Source organism: Haliaeetus leucocephalus, unplaced genomic scaffold (genome assembly GCF_000737465.1).
Source record: "Haliaeetus leucocephalus isolate CR32 unplaced genomic scaffold, Haliaeetus_leucocephalus-4.0 Scaffold751, whole genome shotgun sequence".
NCBI lineage: Eukaryota > Metazoa > Chordata > Aves > Accipitriformes > Accipitridae > Haliaeetus > Haliaeetus leucocephalus.
Window position 1 is genome coordinate 18,918,232 of NW_010973187.1, and position 22,655 is coordinate 18,940,886.

At 44.9% G+C, this 22,655-nt stretch overlaps 1 protein-coding gene across 1 annotated transcript in view; it reads left to right on the forward strand.

Annotated features, from left to right (window-relative positions):
• Window positions 1–10,110: 10,110 nt before the first annotated feature.
• NET1 (neuroepithelial cell transforming 1) overlaps window positions 10,111–22,655 on the forward strand; it is a 61,275-nt gene continuing 48,730 nt past the window's right edge. The window contains exon 1 of the mRNA XM_010581034.1: window positions 10,111–10,244. Coding sequence (XP_010579336.1) covers window positions 10,111–10,244 — 134 coding nt within the window. The remainder of the gene's footprint in view (window positions 10,245–22,655) is intronic.

The window sequence follows — 22,655 nt, forward strand, 5'->3', positions numbered from 1 at the left end:
GGCCTAAACAAAGACCCTCCTGAAATGTGTGCCCCAAGCCTGCCGGTCAGACAAGATCTTCTTTCCAAGAGGCATCTGTTCCTCAACGAGAAAAGAGAAAATTAGGAACTCGGAGAGTTTAGAGCATGAAGCATTTATTCACTAAATGATGTGCTTTTGATAAACCCCAAGTCAAGAATTTTGGGGTCTGATTTCTGTTTCTTGGGAAATGGAAAGCAAAGGAGAGAGTTGCTATCATCTGGTGGTGACAGAGATAACCTGCCCGTGATCTCAGCTCCAAGACATATTTAGAACAGCATCAGCCAGAAGGACAGAGACCACCCCCAGAGGACCTGCTGCAGCAGCTCCCAGCCTTTTTATAGCCAGACCTCACAGCAGCTGCCTCCTTCTTCCCACTCCCACATCCTAAATATCTCCTCCTCACTCTTCCTGGTCTTCCTATTGCTGTCCCCACCATGTGGTCTGGCACCAGCTGCTGTTTGTCTCTACGGAGCAAGTCCATACCCATGAGGATGTGGGTGGTGTCCCAAAACATGCTGGATAAGTGTCCTGAGACTGAGGGCAGAACTGATCTGTGGCCACGGTCTGGGCAAGCACTTGACTCATCAGGCTACTAAAGAACAGAGAAGGTCCTGCTTTTGCCATGCTGCTTTGGAGAACAGCACTTAAATGTCACCCTTCAGGCCTATCACTTGCTTTTGTTAGAGGTGCCCCCATGGAATTAAAAGATTTTGGCCCTGGAAAGAGAAACTATTTAATTCAATATTAATTGTTGGTGTTGCTGAAGCAGGAAAAAGTGGGGGGAAAAAATCTCACTTTGCTTCAGGGTGAGCCAAATGTGGGAGTTTTCAGTATTTTTGGTTTGTTGGCTGAACTGAAAAAATAGTGATTCATGTAGTTCCAAAATCCACAATTTCAGAAATAATTTGCTCCGAAGTTTAATTGTTCACCTAGTTAAATTTGCTCCCTGTTTCACATGTGAATTTCCCTAGCATCAGCTTCCAGCCACTGGCTCTCATTATGCCTTTTTCTGGGGAGTAAAAGCTGCCAACTTTCCACACCCTCATCCCCCCGAAGGCAGCTGTTGTCTTTTCAAGTGAATTCAGCACTGGCTAAATATGCAGAGCAATAGTCCTAGAGATCTCCATCCTCCACTTTAGCCTGAACTGCCAGATGCCATTCCCCAGCAGGTCTCCATCTGCCTCCATTGTCCTCCAGAGGCATAAAGCCACTAATATCATTAAAGGGAACTCCCCAGTGACGTGGGCAAACCTGGGCTTATCCCACTTAACACCAGTATTGACCAACAAGCCTCTGGTAGGGGAGGAACTTGCCCTGTGCCCGCAGTCCCCAAAGCTCAACCGACTGTGAGCTCATATCTCACAAGGCTGTTGCGACCCTCAGGAGCTTTGTTGGTGTCATGGTTTAAGCCCAGCCAGCAACTAAGCACCACGCAGCCGCTCTATTACTCCCCCCACACACACCCAGTGAGATGGGGGAGAGAATCAGGGAAAAAAAAGTAAAAATCGTGGGTTGAGATAAGAAGAGTTTTATAGGACAGAAAGGAAGAAACTAATAATGATAATAATAACAATAATAAAATGACAATAGTAATAAAAGGATTGGAATGTACAAAACAAGTGATGCGCAATGCAATTGCTCACCACCTGCTGACCAACGCCCAGTTAGTTCCTGAGCAGCGATCCCTCCCTACCCAACTCGCCCCAGTTTAGATACTGGGCATGACATCACACAGTATGGAATACCCCTTTGGCCAGTTTGGGTCAGCTGTCCTGGCTGTGTCCCCTCCCAACTTCTTGGGCCCCTCCAGCCTTCTTGCTGGCTGGGCATGAGAAGCTGAAAAATCCTTGACTTAGGCTAAACAGTACTCAGCAACAACTGAAAACATCAGTGTGTTATCAACATTCTTCTCATACTAAGTCCAAAACACAGCACTATACCAGCTACTGGGAAGAAAATTAACTCTATCCCAGCCAAAACCAGGACAGGTGGCCATCACATGGTGGCCCTGCAAATTTTGCTGTCAGCCTCATGTCTGATGAGCAAATGAGGAACATCCCAAGGGGCACCCACTTATTAATGAGCCAACTAGTCCTCTGGGGACACCCCCGCTTCTCCTTGTAGGGAGGCCTCAGGCCACTGTTACCCTAATTTAGGTTTGCCAGAGCTGACTTTGAAGCACTGCTCCTGATAGTGGTTGTCCTTTATCTATCATGCAGTGAGGCCCCAACCTCAGCTCAGGCATCTGTTACTGATAACCAGAGATGATTTACCCAAGCATTAGCCTGCATATCTCTAGCATTTTACTGGTTGTGTTTCTGTCCATGCATGGTTTGTTTTTATACTGCTCCTTCTCTGGCCTTGGCATCAGCCCTTTCTGCTTCATGCACGTGAAGGATGCAAGCAGGGAAAACTCCACTTGTTTTGCTTATGTGGTTTCCTACCCCTCCCTCCAATGTACAGATTTTGCTTCAGCCAGACTCCATCTGCAAACACGTCCTTGCAGTGTGAGACAGTGGAGCAATTTGGATGCGGGGGGATCCATTCAGATACACTCACAAAAAAACAATTAAACTCACCACAAAAGTAAATTACTAATATAGTACTGTCAAAAGAAGCATTCAGCATCAGTAGGAACTTTTGGCATTCTCTATTGTAATGCAAAAAGCTACAGCAAAAAGTGATTAAACTGAAAACCTTCATTTCAAGGCTATCAGGATGGGATGTTTTGACAATCCAGCTTCTCCCCCACTCCCCTAATTTTTCTTTCCAAATAAAACCCTGGCAGACCCATCTCGTTCTGCTAGACGGCTCAATTGGAGTGGAACTGCATATTTCAGCAGAACACAGTTCCAGCAGAATTCCCCCAACCAGCTCTGCCTCAAAGCTATTCCTGTAACCGAGGGTGGAGAAAGCACCATCTCTTTATTTGTGTCTGCACAGCTGTGCTTCTCCTCTGCATTCCCTAAAGCAGATAGGAACCAGCTGTGGGGTACGGGCTTCTTTGCGGCGAGGTTAGGCTATAGCAATAGTGAGTGCACAAGGATGTATTTTTATTTATTCTCCAGTTGCAAAGGGTTATTTCTACTCTTCTCCCTTTAATTGCCTTAGGACTAATGAGGTAAATGCTTTAAGGAAAAGCTTTCTTCTAAAGTAACTTGAAAACAGATGGACTTACATTCTTTGATGAGTTTCAGGGTGGCTGTAAGGTGTCAGGCAAAGGTCTGCCTCCCAGTGCCCTGCTCCCAGCCGTGGCCACAAGCAGCTTCTTGGAGAAGTGCAAAGGGACAGGAAAATGTATATAACATATTCCCTGAAGTCTCTCCTCCGATTTTTATTCAGCTCAGGGACTTTCCGAACTGCATGTGGTTTCTACATACTCAATAACCCTCAATGCATTTCCCTGCCACCGGTTTGTCTCGTGCCCTTGAACATTGTCCAATGTTAGTGTCAGCTCACGGGCACTTCTAGTTTCAATTTGTTCAGCAGGACTCCAAGGAACTAACTTCCTGCTGCGTGACTTGTTTTCAGCTTTCCAATACCCTTTTTTTTTTTCTTCTTGATCTCTCTCCTGCATTTCCCTGTCCACAAAGCTGAAACCATCTCATCAGTCAAGAGTGTGTGTGTGTGTGCACACACTTCTTGAGGAAATTGAATTGTGTCTTTTTCTCTGCCAGTAAAGTGATTTTATCTGCAGAGGATCCTAGCAGCTCTCTGCTCTCTTAGTAGTTGACCCTACTATCAGTCTTGCAAGTTTTTGTTTTAATCGAAGAGGCTGAGCCAGAATCCCTATAGTTCACTAGGGCATTGCTGTTAGCCATGGAACTGCCCAGTGCTGTATTTCTGCATTGATTCAATTCATTATTGAGCCTCTGCAAAGGGCCCTTCTCAGTGAGACTTTTCCTTCCCACCTGTCTGTACATAGGAAACATTGAGAGCAAAGACGGGATTAGAAAAGCTCTTGCCAAATTCATGACCAGTTTAAGAACTTGGCCTTAGTGCTTCCCTTCTTGTTTAATGTCAGAGCTACCAACACTGCCTTTAGTGGGGTCAAAACCTGAAGCTTTGCATCAGGTTTTTGTTTTAGAAGAATTAGATTTCAGCATAGAGGCTTAATTTGAATTATTTGGATTAATTTGAACGTGTGGTGTACAGAGATCTGTTGCATGGCTGGAAAAGGTAGGTAGACACATTTGATTGTCCAGGCTGTTCTTGGCTGCATGGGATCTTCTCATTCCTGCACACATCCCTGCTCCCTTATGGAAAAGGATTGGTTTGGAGCTGCTGAAATCAAATCCACAGCAGTGTCAAAAGGGCGTTGTAATGTTGTAGCTAGAGACCGGCTCCCCTGCTGTGCTGAGCTGCAAAGGAGAAGTTTTGAGCAAGAGCCTTTCCCATTGCCACAGACAAAGCTAATAGATGACTGACAATTCTGATTACTTGCAGTTCACAGGGCTTTTCTAATGGTCCTAAATCTCTGACAGTGATAAATGCTGTCATTAAGCCTACATAAACAGTCATTTTGAAGATGTAAAAGCAAAACACTTTTTCCTTCATCTTCTGAAAGTTGGAATGCATTGTAAAAATACCCATGGGGCTGCACTATTATTAAAACTGGCTTTTTTACATTGGTCAGCTCTCTGGCTAAGACAAAACACAAGCAAGGCCTAATTATAATGTTTGTAGAAGGTGCAACGAGTGAGAACGGAAGAGCAGAGTAACTCGATTATCCAAACTAATTTGCTTAATTTTTTGTTTCTAAAAGTAATCAATTCTGCATGGTGTGCAACGGTTGGGAAATGCATCACTTGAGGCTTACAGCAGCAGTTTGGCCAGCTTGGGTTTCTCGTAAGCCTCATGGAAGAGTTCTGAAACCTTTCATGAGCTGATTGTGTCACTTGGCAGAGTTCCTGTCATGGCTGTGAACCACATGTATTATCTAGCCTAATGATTGCTGACTACCTGGAACGCACGGGCAATTTTCATGTAGTTTTATGGCACTTATTTTCTAGGGTTTTTTCTTCCTAGATGAAAATACAAGACAGGTCGGTGTGTTTTTTTAAATGTCTCTAAATACTGATGGTGACAGACACCTTAATCATGTGCAATTTATGGCCTAAGGTTTTATGGCTCTATAAATGTCTAAGCTGCCTTGAATCCTCCAGATGACTACTTTCGAAGTAGTGCAAGTGCTTAAATGAGCAACGTTGCCAAGTGTATAAAATTCTACAAAATAACTTGACACTTTGAATCCTGAAAGAGATTGGTGTCAATGAAGTGTGCTTTAATCTTTGCCTAATTAAGTCTGCTTGTTTGAGAACCACAAGTCCTTAATGCATGTGTTACTAATCCCCTGCCTAATCCTAAAAATCTTTCCGGAAGGGAATAGTCCTAACAAGACAGACATTTAGGTCAATAGAGTCTCTACTACTCCTTGCTGAGAGTGGGGAGGAGAAAGCCTAGCAGGCAAAAGCCCTCCTTTGAGTAAAATCTTTTCTGGCCTTGAAGATGAAGTACAGAGCAAAGCTTAAACTTAAAATTTCTCCTGGAGCATCATGACCTTCCAAAAATGCAGTGAAACTGTTTTGCAACCCCTGACAGCACTTGGGAGCAGGTAGGTGCTGTAGCATCAGTGGGATTCTCAACACCCTCTTAGCAAGCCCTTGAGAGGCTGTGCTGCCAGTAATTCTAGTTGTGCACCACTCATGAGATCCCACAGATATCATGTGGGCATAATCTTCAACAATTACTTGTCTTCGATGGGCACTGGGCTGCCCAAGTCCATCTTCAGCAGTGTAACTAGCCTCAGACGCTACCAGGGGCTCAGCCATAAAGTCAGGGTGTGGCCTGAGGCAAGGCAGAGCTTCTGTCCTGACCATCACGGAAGAGGCTGTACCACCAGCACTGAGCTAAATGCCTGACTTTGAGATAGTATCTTTATATAGCATCCTAAATCCACTTATGCTTATTAAAATTCCAAGCTCTGGTGAGCGCATAAACTACACAAGTAGCAGTTACCAGTGCTATGCAGCTGGTGAGTCTCATGCGTAAGTCAGGGGAAGAAGACACAGGGCGAGGCTGGCGTGTCTAGCTGAAGACTCTTGCTCATGTGCTGATTAGCAGTCACATACCCTTCCTCCCCAGTGCTTGCCCTCATAGCTGCCTGTGATGAGAAGCTGGGGATCCCCTTGGGCACGATGCCTCCAGTCTGATAGGCACTGCCATATGGCGGAGAGAGGGAGGAATGCGAGAGGCAGATCTCCTTAGCATCAGGAAGGATTTTCTTGTGCAGCCTCTGGCTCCTCTGAGGAAATCATTGCTGTTGCTACTGCCTCTCAGCAGGGAGCGGACACTGTGAAAAGAAAGGTTTCTTTCACAGAGTGTCTTGGTTTGCCACTTCCCTGGTCCTACTTGGAGGTTCTGCATGTCTGTCTCTGCTGGGCAGGGTGGTGTGCAGATGGACAGTGCAGTTCTGCCTCAAACACGGGGTCCAACTACAAGGCCCTGTTCTCGAAACCAAGCAAATGAACAAGCTCCTCTGGGTCCTTCATTAGTGAGGGAGGACTTGGGGAGCAGCTCTCCAGAGCATCCATCTAGCTTCAGAACCCACAATCACCAGAAAGATACCAAAAATTGGTGGAAATCTAATAAAGAGGATTACAAGAGACATGAAATGGATCCCTGAGCTGGACTAGCTTCTCAACTTTCCTAAAATGTTTGCACCAGGAATCCTGTTGCCCACAATGAGAGGTTTTTCCCCCTTCTGAGCCGTGGCCCATGCTTTGAGGTTCCCTTTGTCTTCCACTGTTCAGCAGATCCTGTGACTACAGTGGATGTGAGTTCAAGGAGAGTTGTAGGTGAGTCTCTGTAATTTAAATTAATCTATTATAAAGACTTAAGTCTTCTCTAGAGAAAGGTAAGAGTGACTCTGGTTTTCAGTCTACTTCTCCCTATTCTGTTCCTCTCTTTCCACTGCCACCTGACCTCCCTTTTACTATGGTCTCCAGCAAACATGTTTCACTACAGTTGAAATTTAGTTTGGTGTCCACTGTTCTTCTTTCACAGTGAGCCGCACGTCAGTGGGAAGAGAGATGCTGCCAACAGCCTGGGACTGCTGCACCCCTGGGAAGGTAATGCTGCATCTGGGCACAGGTTGTTGAGACTTCCAAAATGGCAGATAAAGCACGATGGGTGCAGAGCCGAAGCAGTCTGGGTTCTGCCACACTTCTGCAGCTTGAAGATGGATGGAGACTTTCTTTGTCTTGATCATGTAACTGAAAGGCAGACGGATGTAACAGAGATCGATAACAAGCCCTGACTCAGATTTCAGGGTATATTTCCCTCCCCAGCCTGGCCACAGCTGAATCTGATTGTAATTGACTCCGAATGAAGTGTGGCCTTCAAAAATCTACATTTGGATTGAATACTCATCTGTAGCAGTCTCTCAGAACCTCCTTCTACTGCCTGCTGATGGGTGGATCCTGCAAGGATTCCTGGTCATTCAGATCCAAGCTGTAGCTCTGCAAATCGACTTGAAGACAGGGAGCTTCCACAGGCAGCTCCACACTGAGCTTCCACCCCACCCTGGAGCACTCAGGTTCCACAGGAGACAAGAAGGCCATGTCATAGATCTATGACATCACCAACTGCAACCTGGATACCCAGCATCCCACTTGAACCTGTTGATGGGGTGGTGTCCTCTCCTATCGCATCCTTGGTTTAGGAGAACCTTCAGTATTGACTTCACCAAGAGAAACACACCTGGTGACTGCATCCTCAGATATGCATGACCCTCATGACCTTCATTCCTATAGTTTCAGCAGAGAAGGCCTGCCACAAATACCTCTCAGATCACCAATGTCTGTGCCAAGTACTCCAACTAGATGGAAAAGTCATTTGCTAAGTCCATGGCTCACTGCCTGCTGTACTGGGGAGGATACAATGCTCAGGGATGCAGCTGCAGCCACTGCAGAATGCAAAAAACAGGAGGTCTTGAAAGACTGGAAGCTTTTCAAAACCAGGTGGACACACCAGTTTGCGGATGGCTGCTGCAAAAACCAGGATCCAGCTGAGCAGGGGAGATCTCTGAGGTAGCAGACAGCTGTGGAGGACTGGAAAGAAGTGAAAGAATTTGGCTGGTAGAGATGAAGTGTATGAATGTCTCAAGTGTGCTGAATGTCTATCAGTAACTATAAGTCAATATAAATGAAATACTGAGTGAGGCAATACAAGTTGCTAAACTGTTTAGGTTTGAACAAAAAAAGAAACTTCACAGTTTTGTCTTGTTAAGTCTGCACTGGAATAAAATAAGCAAAATTAATTCCCTTAGCTTTGGCATAGTATCAGTGCTGAGTCTGACTCCTCTGGCATACTCTGCTGAGAGTAAGCCTGGTGTATCAGGTATGCTTACTCTTTCTCCCATCCCAATGGTATATTTCAAAATAGAAGCACAACTTCTTTCTAAAACCTTCAAATCTTTGTCTCGCATATGATTGTGCTAAACCTTCTGGCAGGCTGCTGTATTCAGCTTAAAGAGGGGGCATCTACTTTTCTGAATCAAGCTGCAGGTTCCACTTCAAAAGGTAGACTTGTTTTTCAGCATCTCTGAAGAATCCATTTCTGATGCATTACTAAAATAGAGCCAAGTCAGTGAAATGCCTTGTGCATATGTGGGGTTTTTAATGGGTTTCAAAGCATTTCATCCAACTGCTACGCAGAAGTTGAGAACAACCTGTGACTGAAATGAACATGATAAACTGTGAAAGGCCATTCCAGCATAGCTGACTGGGGTGCCAGCATTGTTAAAGGGAGATCTTTCTGCCAAAACTGTCTGGTCTAAAGGCAGATCTGCACTCCAGAGGAGGTACTTCCAATTTATAAGCAGTGATACACTATAATCCACCCCCTCTTCTGGGACCGGTTGGGGTTGCCACCCCATGAGGGGAGAGACCCCATCCCCTCCATGACAGTCACTTTCCACAGAGGGAAAGGGCTGAAATGGAGGACAAGAAAAATCTCAGCCAAGTGGGACACGTTTACAACTGATACCCTCACCTGACTTTGTCTAAACATTCACCCAGTGTCTTGCCCAAAGCACCACTTAACCCAAAGTGGGACAGGAGGAACCATGAGGGCTCCTGATTGCTTTTCCAGGCAGAGTTTCTGGGGTTTACTAGCCAACGTCTGTCTAGCCAAGGTGTCTGCTTCTCTATCAGAATTGAAGACCCCACTGCAAATGGTTTACACAGTGGTTTCATGCTGGGACGTGGCTCAGGGATGACAGACCACAGCCTGCAAGATCCCACCCTCCCCATGCCAGCAAGTGGGAGACAAATATCCCACCTTATTCCTTTGCGTGGCTTCACGATTCTGCACAGGGATGGTTTGGTCCAGGCACATCCCATGTCATCTGGGGAGAGGGAAAACCCTGTAAAAGCAAGAGGCGAAAGGGTCTGGGGGGCATGGGCAGGATGCTCTGTGAGGGAAGCCACTGCCTCAGCCCCATGCCCACAGCCAGGAGACACCACTAAGCTCACTCCCCGTTAAAATTGCTCGTATGTGTTTTGAGGGGGGGGTGTCTGAGGTAAATTTTTGAGATTTGAGCTGATTTCTGAGGTAGGGGTTTTTCTTTTGGGGAGGGAGCTGTTTTTCGTCCAACGCCTTTGTTGATTTCTGCCTCTCTCTGACTGGGATGACATTGCTCCTCTCCCCCGGGGGCTACGGGGTGCTGGCCTTGCGTTCGCTGAGGAGAAAAGGCTGAAGGGAAGGACGGACGACGGGAGGAGAGGGAGCAATGCCCTGGCCGAGACGGAGAGGGCGGGCGATGGTCGGACATAACGGCTCCCTGCCTCAGTTTCCCCTCAGGCCGGGGTCCTCTCCCCCCCGCCTCTTCCCTCAGAAGCCCGCCCCTCGCTTGTCCCGCCCCTCCGTCTCCTGGCAACTCGCCCCACCCGCCGTGCTGATTGGCCGCCGCCGCTACCGCCGCCATTTTCAAACCTCCGGTTCGCCTCCGCCGCCACTACGGCCGCCGCCATTATCCGCGGTACGGCTTGGTCCTGTCCCCGCTTTTCCCCGGTGCGACGTGTCACCATGGAGGCAGAGCCCGTGGGTCAGAAGCCCCCTCGGAAGAGACGGGGCAGGGCCAGTGCGGGGGCCCGCGCCAGCCGCTCGCCCCCGGCGGACAGCACCCCTGGTGTGGCCGACTCGGCCGCCTCCTGCAGCCGGTAGGAGCCGTGATCCCTCCCCGTCCCCCCTGTCAGGGGCTGGAGCCCTGCAAAGGGGGACCCCGCCATCCTCCTGTCTTATAAGTCTGGGGGGGGCTCCCATCAGCCTGCAGATGACTTCGTGCCCTTCCGTCTTGTACGGGCAAACCCCCGGCAGGCTGTGGGGGACCCCTCACCCGCTTGTCTTACAAGGGAAATTCCCTCCCTCCGGCTGTACGGGACCCCCCTTCCCCCTCTCCTATCTCATAAGGGGAATTCCTCTCCTGCAGGCTGTAAGGGACCCCATGCTTTCCTACCTTACAAGATGGACACGTCTTTCCTTCCCATCCCCCAGGTTTTAGGGGACGCTTCCTGACCCACCCCCGGCAGGCTTTTCTGTTCTGTCTTATAAAGTGAACGTGTCGCCTGTAATTAGGCAAGGGGTCCACCAACGCCCCATCTTACACGGTAAGACTGGGGCAGGGCGTTCCTCAGGCCATAACCGGTTTCCCTGCCTGTTCCTGTCCCATAAGAGGGGGGGTAGCTTCTCTTATCTCCACCCCTGCGTGCCAAACTACCCCTAGGCTTTCGTGCGAAGACTTTCCTCTTCCCCCATCTGTTGTAGGGGTGTCTGGCGGGCTGCCTACAGCCCATGTCAGTTTGGGAGAGGGAGGAGAGGATCCTTGTTGCTCCTCGGTGTGGGAATAATTTGGAGGTGGGGTGGTTTTTACATCTCCTGGAGAGATTGGCTGAGCCTCCAGGATCTCTGCAGGCTGTAACACCAGATCAACTCCCTCTCCTGGGCACGGGGAGACCTGCCTCAGACGCAGTGTCAGCCCTGGCTTTTACTCTGATTTTTAAATCCCTGTGCATGCCATCTATTACTGTTATTTTGATATATTGAACTTGGGACACTTTCCCCAAGACCACCGAGTGAAAGAAACTGTTACTTCTTAAGTTAACTTGAAGATCAGCTTATCTGTGTTGACCCCCAAAAATGATATCTGGATGTGTTTATAAGCAGCTCCTGCCCTATCAGCAGCTGATCCCTGAGTGACCCATCTCCTGCTGACTCCTATCTAGACAAACCCAGACTGATCAGCAGAGGCTTGTGTTTTCTGTTGCCCTCAAGGTTAGGAAATGACTTCTCCAAGTGTGCAGGTGATATAGAAACCACCCATTTCTGACAAATGTGGCTTTAATTAACTCAGCCCAGTTTCTACCTCCAGATGCTGTATTTGGGGAGCGGTTCACTCTTAGATGTAATCAGGGTCTTTTCCTCGCTGCCCTGGTTCTTCACACCTGATGGGGGATTGCAGCCCTTTGCATCCCAGCCTGGCAGCTGCTTGGGTTGGAATGGTGAGAGATGCTCCTGCTCTTCCTCCAGCTTAATTTGTTCCATGGGAATGAGTGAGAGGAAGGTAACTGGGGCAGTACCTTGTTTTGAAACCTGGTGAAAGTCCCCACAGGCTGGAGTGGATGTTCTTTATTAGGTGACTTAAAGCAAGGTAAACATCAATGAGCTTGGTTTTCGTAATGGCTGGTTTTAGTAACCATTGTGTGTTCTGGATGGCAGAACAATTTAATGAACTTTTAAAAATAGATTTTTTCATAGAAACATGCAGTATCATCTTGAAGATCAAGTTGTAGCTCCCTAATTACTGCACTTGAAAAGCATAGCATAATTGAAGGCTTCAGTGATTCGGTGAGTTGATGAAACACACTGGCTCAGTTTCTGGCATGGTCGCACATTCCTTTGTGAGGCTTCTCTGTGTAAAGAGGCCCAGGGAAATTGTGATAAAACTGGGAAAGGAGTTTATGCAGATAAGACATGTATGTATTAAACCTTCATCTGGAGAATCAAAAACAAAATGATGCCAGCTTGGCACCTAGATGTGGTCTTGTGATGTAGATAGAGCAATTCAAGAAGTCGCTGGCTTGAGGCTTGTTCACAGAATAATAGAAAATTTTAACTGGAAATTAATTCTGGGAGGTCTCCAGTTCAACACCTGCTCAAAGCAAGGCCATCTTCAAATTTAGGTCAGGTTGCTCAAAGCATTGGCCAGGTAAGCTTCAGAAACCTCCAAGGACAGAGATTTGCTTACCTCTCTGGATCCCTCTTCCAGAGTTTGACCACACTTATTGTGGGGGAAAATATTTTTTCTTTCTACCTAATGGGGATTTTCCTTGCTGCAGCTTGTGCGTGTTGCCTCTTTTCTTTCTGCTGTGTGTGCCCAAGAAACATCTGCCTTTGTCTTCTCTTTACCTGTTTTTAGATAGTTGTAGACAGCAGTTAGATCCCCCTTTGCCTTCTCTTACGCAGGCTGAGTGAACCCCCGTCAGCCTCTTCTCATTCATCCTGTGCTCCAGCCCCAACACCAACTTATTTGCCCTCATCTCGACATGCTCCAGTTGTTAATGTTTCTTGTACTGTGGGGCCCAGAGCTTGGCCCAGTATCCAGGTGGGGTCTCACAAATACTGACTGGCATCATTTGACCTGCTTGCTGTGGTTTTGCCACCCTGGTAATGCAGAGCCAACCATCTTGCTGCAAACCACTGATAACAGAATTTAAATTGTTTAATCCCTTCAGCTGTTGGGGAAGTGGCAAACTGGGACAGGTCGACAGGGTTTTTAAAACAAACAAACAAACACCCCACACACAACCTGGAAGCAGGTTTGGTTTTTTGAAGAACTTTAGCCAAACATGCAAAAATCTGTGTCTTATGTCTGTGTGGCCCTGCTGCTGGGCTCAATTCCTGGGCTTTAAACCAGTCTAACCTTGCAGGGGCTGGTATAGGTTAGTGTGTGATTTTCCCCTGGTTAATGGTGACTGCATCTATCCACCTGTTGTGGGCAGGATCACTACTTTAGTCTCCGGGCTAGGACATGCAAGAGCTCCAACTGTTTGCACTGTGTTTGTGGTCTGAACAGCCAGCCTGCTGTGCAGGGCTGCTTTTAACAGAAAATCTATGAGCTGGGGGGTTGAATTCAGCTGGGCCTCCAGGAAAGCCACATAGAGTACTTAAGCAAAGGTCCCTACTCCCTAAGCAAGAACTTTTGCACTAGAACATAAATATATTTAAACATATGCTCAATAAATTACCTCTCTCCCCCTGTTAATTTGCCTTAAACTTTTGAGTGTGCACACACATGCATGAAAAAGCTTTTGTCTTCAGCCCTGTAATCTGACCCTGGAGGAGGAGTCCTCTGCCCACCAGCCTGATTTTAGTCAACTATCTGTCCAGGCAGAAATGGAGCTCCAGTTGCAGGCATGAGGCCTCTGATTGAGAGACTCTGTGAATGCACTAAATACATTCAGCAATGTTTGAGGGCAAAGTAATATCCTTTATTAGACATGTCCTCTTGCAGACCCTGCCTTGCTTTTGTACCCTTAGACTCTCATGGCTACAACATTCCTGAGTAGTCTCAAATCTGCTGTTTCAGTGAGGTTTTTTTTAAGTATTAGTTTGACTTTCATAGGAAGCATCAAGTTTCACCTCTGTGATGCTAGAGAATTCCTGACCCTTCCAAAACAGGGGTATGTGGCCAGGGAGGTGTGAAGGGATGTGGTTTGGACAGAGTATTTCTAGTCAGCTGCTTGTCTGTGTAATCCCAGAGTTGTGTCTAAAAAGGGAGGAGACAGTTGATAGCATGCTAGAGATGGTGACTTCACAGTTATGAACAGTAAATATTTCCTCTGATAGTTCTGATCTGGGGACTGCTTTAACATCTTATTTTCCATTCATCCCTTTCCCCCATTGGCAATACCACTGTAGCTCTTGCACAGCAATGGGAATCAGGTTTAAGGAATAAACATGAGAAGTAAATGCTCTGTTGAACAGAGGGAGAGGAAGCAGTCCTGAAGGGGGAGAGAGGAATGGGTTTACCAAGGATGCATTCTCTCTGTTGCCAGCTAGTTTCTGACCCAGAATCAAACAGCATTACTACTTGCTGGATGAGTGTTTCTCTGAAGCTTGTCCCCCCGGTTCTGGCAGCTAGAAGACAACAAAAAAAAATTGCACATAGGCTTCTGGGACAGATAAAAGAAACTTTGTTTTGGGGTTCATCTGCTCTGTATCTTGTACCCAGCTTCATGGTTTATCAAGTCTCAAGGTGAAGTCAGGTGAAGCCAACAGCTCAGGGGCATGTTATCTCTTCTGAGGTAACACACAAATAAAGCAGTGAGTCCTCTCTCCTGCCCCAGACACGCTATCTAACCCTGGCTTGCATCTTGTATACATCTTCTACCAAGCTGCAAGGACTGGTGTAGAGTTCCCTCCAGATGGGATGGGCCAGCACCCTGCTGGGAGGAAAGAGGTACCCTCCAACCCCAGGCAAGCGTGGAGCTTGCAAAATTTTTTTTATCTTTGTCCAGAGTCAACTGTTCTCTCCGGTATCTAGAAATGTTCTGTAGCTTTCACATTGCAGAAGCACCCAGAGGCAATCATTCAGGGTTGGAGTACTGCTGTGCTGAGCTTCTGAAGGTAGAGATAGGCTGTCATGTCACACTTCTAATTAGAGCCCTACCTCATGCTCCCCTTACTGAGTGTCTGCATCTTTGGTAGTACAGAGCCACAGCTCTTTTCAACCACTGATCCTGTGATTCGCATGCAGTATTGTGCCTGTTCTGTGATATGTTGGTACTTGCTTGGCACCTGGGGTCCCAGACCTTGTAAAAACAGTGCACTTAACAAGAGACAGCGATGTGCCACTTTGAGACAAGCTATCTGCAGTGGGAAAGGAAGAGAGTCACAGTTGATTGTACATATTCATGTACTTGTAAATATTTTAATCGTAACTGTCACTTCTCAGTAGTTATTCAAATGGGATTAATCCCAATTAACTGGCTGACTTTGTATGGAAGGATTAAAAGAAACTAGTGGTTTTATGTAGGTCATGTTAGGGTGGAAGGTGGAAAAGATGCTCAGTTGTCAAGTTGTGCAAGCAAGGGTGGTGTCACGGTAAGCCCCTGAGCAAAAGGTGGTCTGAAGCAAGCTGACTGGTGTTGACTTGAGAAAGCAAGGACAAACAGCTTCTGTCTGCTGTGATCAATGGATGAGGCTGACAAAGGAGCTTGGTAGAGTAGCAGATGTTGGAGGAGAGCTGAAAGTCTGGTTTTGTGTTTTCTCACAGATGCTGCAACTGTGAACTGCTGCCAAAGGTGGGGTCTGTGTTCCCCAAACCAGCTCCATTGCTGCTGCTTTCCTTACAGCAGTCTCAGTCACTGTGTGGCTGCAGGGTCAACTGGGTAGTTGGTTTTCTGTTGAACCCTTACCCCCCAAAAAGTGAAGTTTTACACTTAATCAGCAGCTGAACAGCCTTTCCCTATGGCCATGGGATTGCTGAATTAGACTTGCAGGGGTCTGGCTGAGAGGAGGAGAAAGAAGGCCTTTTTTGGTGGCAGCCTGCAGTCATGCTGGAGAGGTGTAATGCAAAGTGGGACCCTTCACTCAGCCTGTGCAGGAGGCTTGTCAAAAAAAGATTTGTTTCTGTAGCAGAAACAGGAGCGAGGCAGCTGGTTGTCCACATGGGAGAAGGATAGACTTTAAGGAAGTGTCTGAAGAGAATCCTTCCTCAATTATATGTTTACATATTTAAAAAAAAAGCTTTTAAAAATCTACCCCGATCATCCACTTGTTCTGCACAATCTGCAGCAACTCCTCAATTGGCTTTTATTTATTCACTATACACATTTATACTATTTAAAGTCAGTTGTTTCTTGGCCAGTGACCTAATGCTCTGTTGTGAAGGCCAAGTGTTTTTGATGGTGATGGCTCTTTCCTTTCTTCTCCCTAATTATGGCTTTTCTGAAGTGAATGTTTGTTTGCTCTTGATCTCTCTTGTGATTAAAGCCTATATTCCATCAGACTTTCTTGGGCTGGTAAAATAGTAATGAAGAGTGCAAACATACATTTTTTTCCTTCCTATTATCACATCAAAGTTAGCACAAATGGAAATTTTTACTCCACTAAGAAGGTAGCTATTAAAATGCATCACTTGAACATAATTGGAAGCTACAGTGCAGCTTTCAGAAAATGTCTAGAGGCTCTCCTATTACCACTGGTTTTTATTCCAAAACCAGGCTGTGAGTGTCTGGGTCTGAATGTGTTCAAGGCACAGCAGGTTTATATGCAACCACTTCAGTCAGTTCTTCCAGAGGCCTCTAACGCACAGCTCACAGGAGAGTACCCTAAATTGTGTGTCCATATTTTGGCCTGAAGTTGCTCTAAGGGAATGCTGATACTTTAGCAGTCGTTCATAAAAACCAAATAAGCATTTGGCCTTTTAAGGGTTAAACCCCTACTCGTGTACTTTGTTACTTGTGCTTCTCCTCAGCTGTCCTTTGCACAAGAATTCCGCAATGTTTCAGCAACTGGTAGAGGGCTAGGAACAAAGTATCCCTAAAACTGAGAGGCTTTAAGCCAATAGCAGTGGTCTTGTGAGGCTGTATTTTCTTCCTCTATAGACTTTCTCAATGAAAGCTAGTACCTGTTTAAGATCATCTTTACCTTTCCCTACACTTTGAGTGTCAGAAGGCTTATTAAAATCCAGCAAACTGGAATGAAATCCTGACCTTACTGGACACCTGTTAACTTACTGGGCACCTATTAACAGCTATTGGTGAGGGGGAACTGTCTTGTACCTGGTGTTTTTCTGCAAGTGACAAAGAAGGTGTGAGCATACCTGACTAGTCAGCTGTACAGCTCTGGAAATAGTTCCTTTTTTTTTTTGTTAGTACATGCAAAATGTGTTAAAACACAGGCAGAATTAATTAAACAAGCTGAAGTATACACTTCATGTACTTTCAGTGGCCTCTGAACAGGTATCTTGGGAAATGCTGGTAGTACCTGTGGCATGCTCTTCCACCCCCAGTGTGTTCCCAGTGCAGCTTGGTGTTTCTCAGTGCTTGGAAATGATGGAAATGAACGAAGTTTCTCATAGGGAAGATGAGATGAGGGTAGGAGGGAAAAGGAAAGAACTGTAAAATCATTCAGAACTTGCTTTTTCTAAACTGTAGTACTGCTGCTTTCCCAACCTACATGGCAAGTACCACCAGCCAGTTATTAAAACCTATTAAAACGTTTCAGCACTCTCAACATCCCTCTATGTGAATGTTGATTGTGGGTAACATCAGTCTCTTAATTACTATATGCTGATGATAGCCTGCTTGTTATTGTCTTGTAAAACAGAAGTCATGCTACACTTACTAAGTAATTATCTTCACTCACAAATCATTATCCTCAACATCCAGTTGCTTAAGCCTAGCTATTACTGCTTCAATTAATATTTTCAGGGCAAGCTCATCACAGATGCCTTGCAGAATGCTCTCTTCAGATAAGTAGCTTGCAGTGGATGAAGATAGGATATTACTGCCAAGCCTAGCCAACTTCAGTCCTGTGAGTCAAAAGATAAGGATAGCATCTCTTCTGTAAACATGGTCCCTTAATGATAAGAATGAGCACTTCAGGGCTTTTGCATCCAGTGAAATAATCTTTGTGTGTGCTGAAGGTATCTTTTCTACAATTAGGGATGTTCTTAACTCCAGCTGTCTGTTCTGACTGGCAAAGGTTGGTATGAGCCCACAGCAATGAAATGGTTGAGTGTGATGGATGAGTGAGAGAAGACCTCCCTCTTCCACATTTTTTACTTGTGAGTAGCTGCCGTAGTTCTTAAGAAAAAAAAAACAAAAACCAAAGCGCTTAATCCAATGCACTTGAAGCAGAGATTGGTATTGCTCTCCTGGTATCTAAAACGCAAATTGTTAAAATATTCTTTCCGAAATAACAAGATAGGCAAACACCTACATTTCTTACTTGGATAGGGATAGAGCACAGTGGTGTTGTTTCTTGCAATTGCAAGCAACAGTGCAATAAAGCCTACAAAATGTCCACTTCGTGCCCTCTCGCTGCAGACTACACACATTTCCAGATCCCTTGAGCAAGTTTAACAGCTGCTGGTTATGATCGCTGATCTCCTGGAATCTGCTGTGGAAAGAGAAGAGGTAAAAATCAATGGCACTGTTTGTCTCCTAGAAAGATTAACATGTGAAGAAGAGCTTTATGAAATGGGCCTTGCTGCTTTTGCAGGGAAAGGCCAAGAAAAAGCAACTAATCCTTACAGTCTTGCTAACCTGGCCAGGGGAGAACTGACTGACTCCAAACGAGGCAAATCATTTTACTGAAATCATGCAAGTGAGAGAGCATCCAGGCATCTGCCTCAGTTATCTTAATTTTAGGAGGAGACTCTGCATGTCTTGACTATATCCCCTGTGATCAGAGGAAACTGAAACAGCATAAAGATGGTCTTTCTCAAAGGTCTGAATCTTGCCACCTGTAATGCAAGAGGCAATAGGTAAAGGCAGGCAGGGGAGCACAAGAAAAGGAGAAGTTGGATGAGATGAAAGAATTACTATGTTAGATACTGTACAGGGTAGGTAGGCTGAGACTAGATTGGGAAATACCAGAGTTCAGCAAATCAAGAATAGCAGAAAGTTAGCAGCCTTCCTTCTAAGTAACTGTGGTGGGCACAGGCTGCTTTGAGGATAGCAGTGGATGTCTTGCAAGGAGCCTTAAAATGGAGGCAAATATATGTGGTGCTATAGAAAAAGATGGATCTTCCAAAGGGATGATCCAAAGGATGCAGAGAGGAATAATGTCATTAATATGGAGGACTAGGAAATTATTTTTGTAGTCATTTGCCAAAGTAGTGTGTGTTGTTGTCCTATATACTTGCTAAAGTCAGGGAAAGTGTTAACATCAGTAATGTATCCAAACAGGGAGCAGAATTTACGTGTTGGGAAAGGCCGCATCTATTCCAAACAAACACTTATTTTTGCCAGAACAAGATTTTGACATATGGTTAAGTGTGAGGTCCAAGTCATACCAAAGTTATTTTGCCTCTAGACTTGTATTCCACTGCCGGAGAGGCAGCCTGGCTGTACCATGTATGCTGCCACCACATTAGGCCTCAAGTCTAATGAGCTTAGATGAGAACAGCCTACAGGTTAAAGAAAAGTTTAAGTTGTGAAGGTGAAAAGACCTGGTTTTATTTACTTAATCCCCTCCTCAACTCCAAGAACGTAACAGACCTTGTACTCACATCCCTACTGGATAAAAAGGAGTTGTAAGAACTTGAGCTTTAACTGTCTGGGAATGTGGAGACAATGCTTAAGACCAGCACCCTGGTGCTTTGGTGCCTTCCATGATGCTGATTGGATGTAAAAACAGCACAGACTCAGAGTGCAACTGCTTCCCTGACTGCCCTAGCTTCACATGAAAGCCTTGAAACTGTTGAACTTGAAATATTACACCAGCTCCCATTGCCTACCCTTAATCCTTTGAAAGGGTTTAAACTCCCAGTCTTATTTCCAGAGTGTTTTCAAGATCTTGGATTGAAAAGAATTGAAAAATTAGTTGCTTGACAAGTTTTTTTTTTCTTGTTTAAGTCAAAGAAGAGATGAAAAATGTAAAGACTGCTTCCAAAAATCTTTTCCTGCCCAGGTGGACCCATAAGGCTTTAATTATCAAATCACCTGTCATTCATTCTCACATGCAGGTTTCCAGGTGGTAGCCAGCAAACCTCATGCTCTTCTTGGTGTGCCTGCTAGAGACATCTCAAAGCACTCTGTAAGGCTGGCAGTGATCAGTATGTAAGGAGGAACCATTACCTCTTGTAAACATAACTAAGCAAATTACTGAATGGGGTGAAGAAAACTGACAGCCTCAAAAGCCCTTCTGCTTCTCCATGGACATGGTATTTGACTGACTTTAACAGAGCACTGGGCATGTCAAGTAGGGGCAAAATTGTTGTTAACATGCAGAATTGTCTGTCACATGGATAGGCTTTAATGTGGGATATTCTGCAAAGGAGGGTTGGAAATGTGAGTAGGTTTGAGAAAGCAGAGTGCTGTAGCACTGTGGCAGCTCTCTGCAGGACTAGACCCAGATATCTTTGTGAAAGGGAAGGCTATGGAGAAAATAAAGGGGTAGGAGGAGAAGCTTGTACAGGCTGAAAAAGAGGTATTCGCATGTCTGATGGGAGAAGAATGAGGCTGTGCTGCTGTTTCACTAACAGAGAACTTGTGGGATGTCTTCAACTTTCCCTGTCAGGTAAAGCTTTTCAAATGTCAAAGCTGTGGACTTTATTTTCATTGTTCTTATTCCTACTAAGCTAAATGCTCAGTATTCACATTTGACATCATACCAGATGTCAAGGCTTTCAGTTTCTATTGTATTAGGAAGCTTTTGCTTAATCTATTTTGGTTTCAGTTTTCTGGCCAGCTCTTTTTCTTGCCAAAGTTATGCCAAGTAAAACCCAACCCGTTAGGATTTTAAAATGTTTCTTCTTCCTCTGGGCTTGATTTTGGGGAATAGTTTACATGCAGAAGGATGTGAGCAAATGCCTTAGACCATTTTTCAGAAGTGTCAAAGTAGATGTCCAGCACTAAAGTCACTTCCAGCTCTTATGAAGTAAGAAATCTGCCAAGCTGTTTTCCCTCTTCCGCTTCACAGAAGCAGTTTCTTTTAACACAATAGCACAAGAGAAATGCAAAATACTTCTTGGCCTTCCTTATGTATTCAGGAGGGTGATGTTTTTCTTGAATTTAGCTTATTAAAATATTAGGGGTTTTGTTTTACCAGTATCTTTTTAAGAGTACTCAGGATAAGCTGTAGGTAATTTTTTTTTTTTGCCTGAAAAGAAAGATTTACTCAGTCTTTGCCTGATCTAGGACATGGGAATATGATAAGCAGTTGTCTAGATTCACATATATTAAAAGTATGGAGAAATGGTTTAGAGCATTTTAGTGTGCATGTCTAGTGGCTGCAGATAACCCATGAATCTTTCTGTAGATAATGAACAAGCACTAATATAAAAATTTTTTAACATAATTTTATAAATTAAGGATTCTTAAATAGGGGCTCATCTTTGCTGGAGACTTGGAGAAAGACAGTTGGTGGTAACTGATTTTAAAATATATTTATTTATATGTTGTGTGAGATAACTATGGAAGTGGTATCTTTTGGCCGTTGTAGTGGATGTTGCTGTCTGTGGTAGTAAGCAAGCACAGTTTGGGAGCCTGTGACTGAAAGTACGTGAATGAGGGAGGTATACTGGTGAATGATAAAGTTTAATTCTTACAATTATAAATCTTGGATGGACCTAGAACTACCCAAATTCTTATGGACATTGGTTGTACTGAGAAGTTGTCATTAGTGTTTGATTTCCTGATTTGCAAATCCTTTCTTGTTGGGCTTTTCAGTAACACTTTTCTTCTGAAACATTGCTAAGATTAAAGCAATGCAAAGATGAAAATATGACCTCACTGAAATGGATGGCAAAATTGCCAGTAAACTCACTGATTTTACCCTAGACTGCTTTGTATAATGGATTTATTTCAAATGCTAGTCAATTTGATAGCCACGGAAACTTCTGACCTCGACTGACTTGCAAGGACTTCCTCTCTGGATACGGGAAAAATTTCATCCCTACCATTAATGCTTGTTTTCTAGCTCTGCTATCAGTTGGCTAAAAGCACTTGTTGCCTTCTCTCTTTATTTTTTTCCCTTTCTCCCCTTCTCTTCTTTTCCTGTCAGATCTGCTGGTGTATTTTATACTTTCGTTTCTGCATCAGCTTTAAATCTGCTATCGTCTGTGGTGTTGCTCTGAAGAAACAGCAGGAAACATGGGGTTTCTGGTGAGTGTCAAGCCACTGCAGCAATGAAACTTAAAGGAAAGTTTTGAAATGCCTGAGAAAGGAAAGCAGTGATAAGGCATCCCTGACAATATGTGGAAGGAAGAACTCTTCCCAGAAAGGAACATGATAGTGAGAGATGAACAAACACTGGGAAGCAATGGGGTGAGAGAAACAGAATGATTATATGAGTTTCCCTAAAAAATAATTTATAAGTGGGGAGGAAACAGCTGGTGATGATCTGATGCTGCTAAAGTAAAGCAGTTAATGAGGATGGAAAAGCCTTTTCCCCCAATGTAAATTGGTTGAATGAAGTTTAGACAGTACTTAAGCTTTATATGGACAAGTCCCAGGGAAGCTAATGGATTTTGACTACTTGTATTCCTTTTATACTGGCAATGTTTGGCTGCTTTTTGAGAGTTAAAAAATGCAAACATTCAGAATACACTGAATTTTTATTTAAATTTCAATATTCTGCTCACAGGTAATGGGTACTCATGTTTGCATCAAAGCTGTTCTTGAAGATAGTGTCTCTTATATAGTGTGGGGTTTTATTTAGTGTGGGTGTCCTGGTAACTGATGCCTTTTACTGCTATAATTGAAGGGCCTTCTAAAAACCTGCAATGGAAGTGAATGCAGGAATTACTTCATCTGCTAATCAAGACTAGCAGCTGAATGTAAAATACTCCAGATTAGGAAAATGCACCCACCAGTTTCTGAAACAGACTCTAGGTAGAT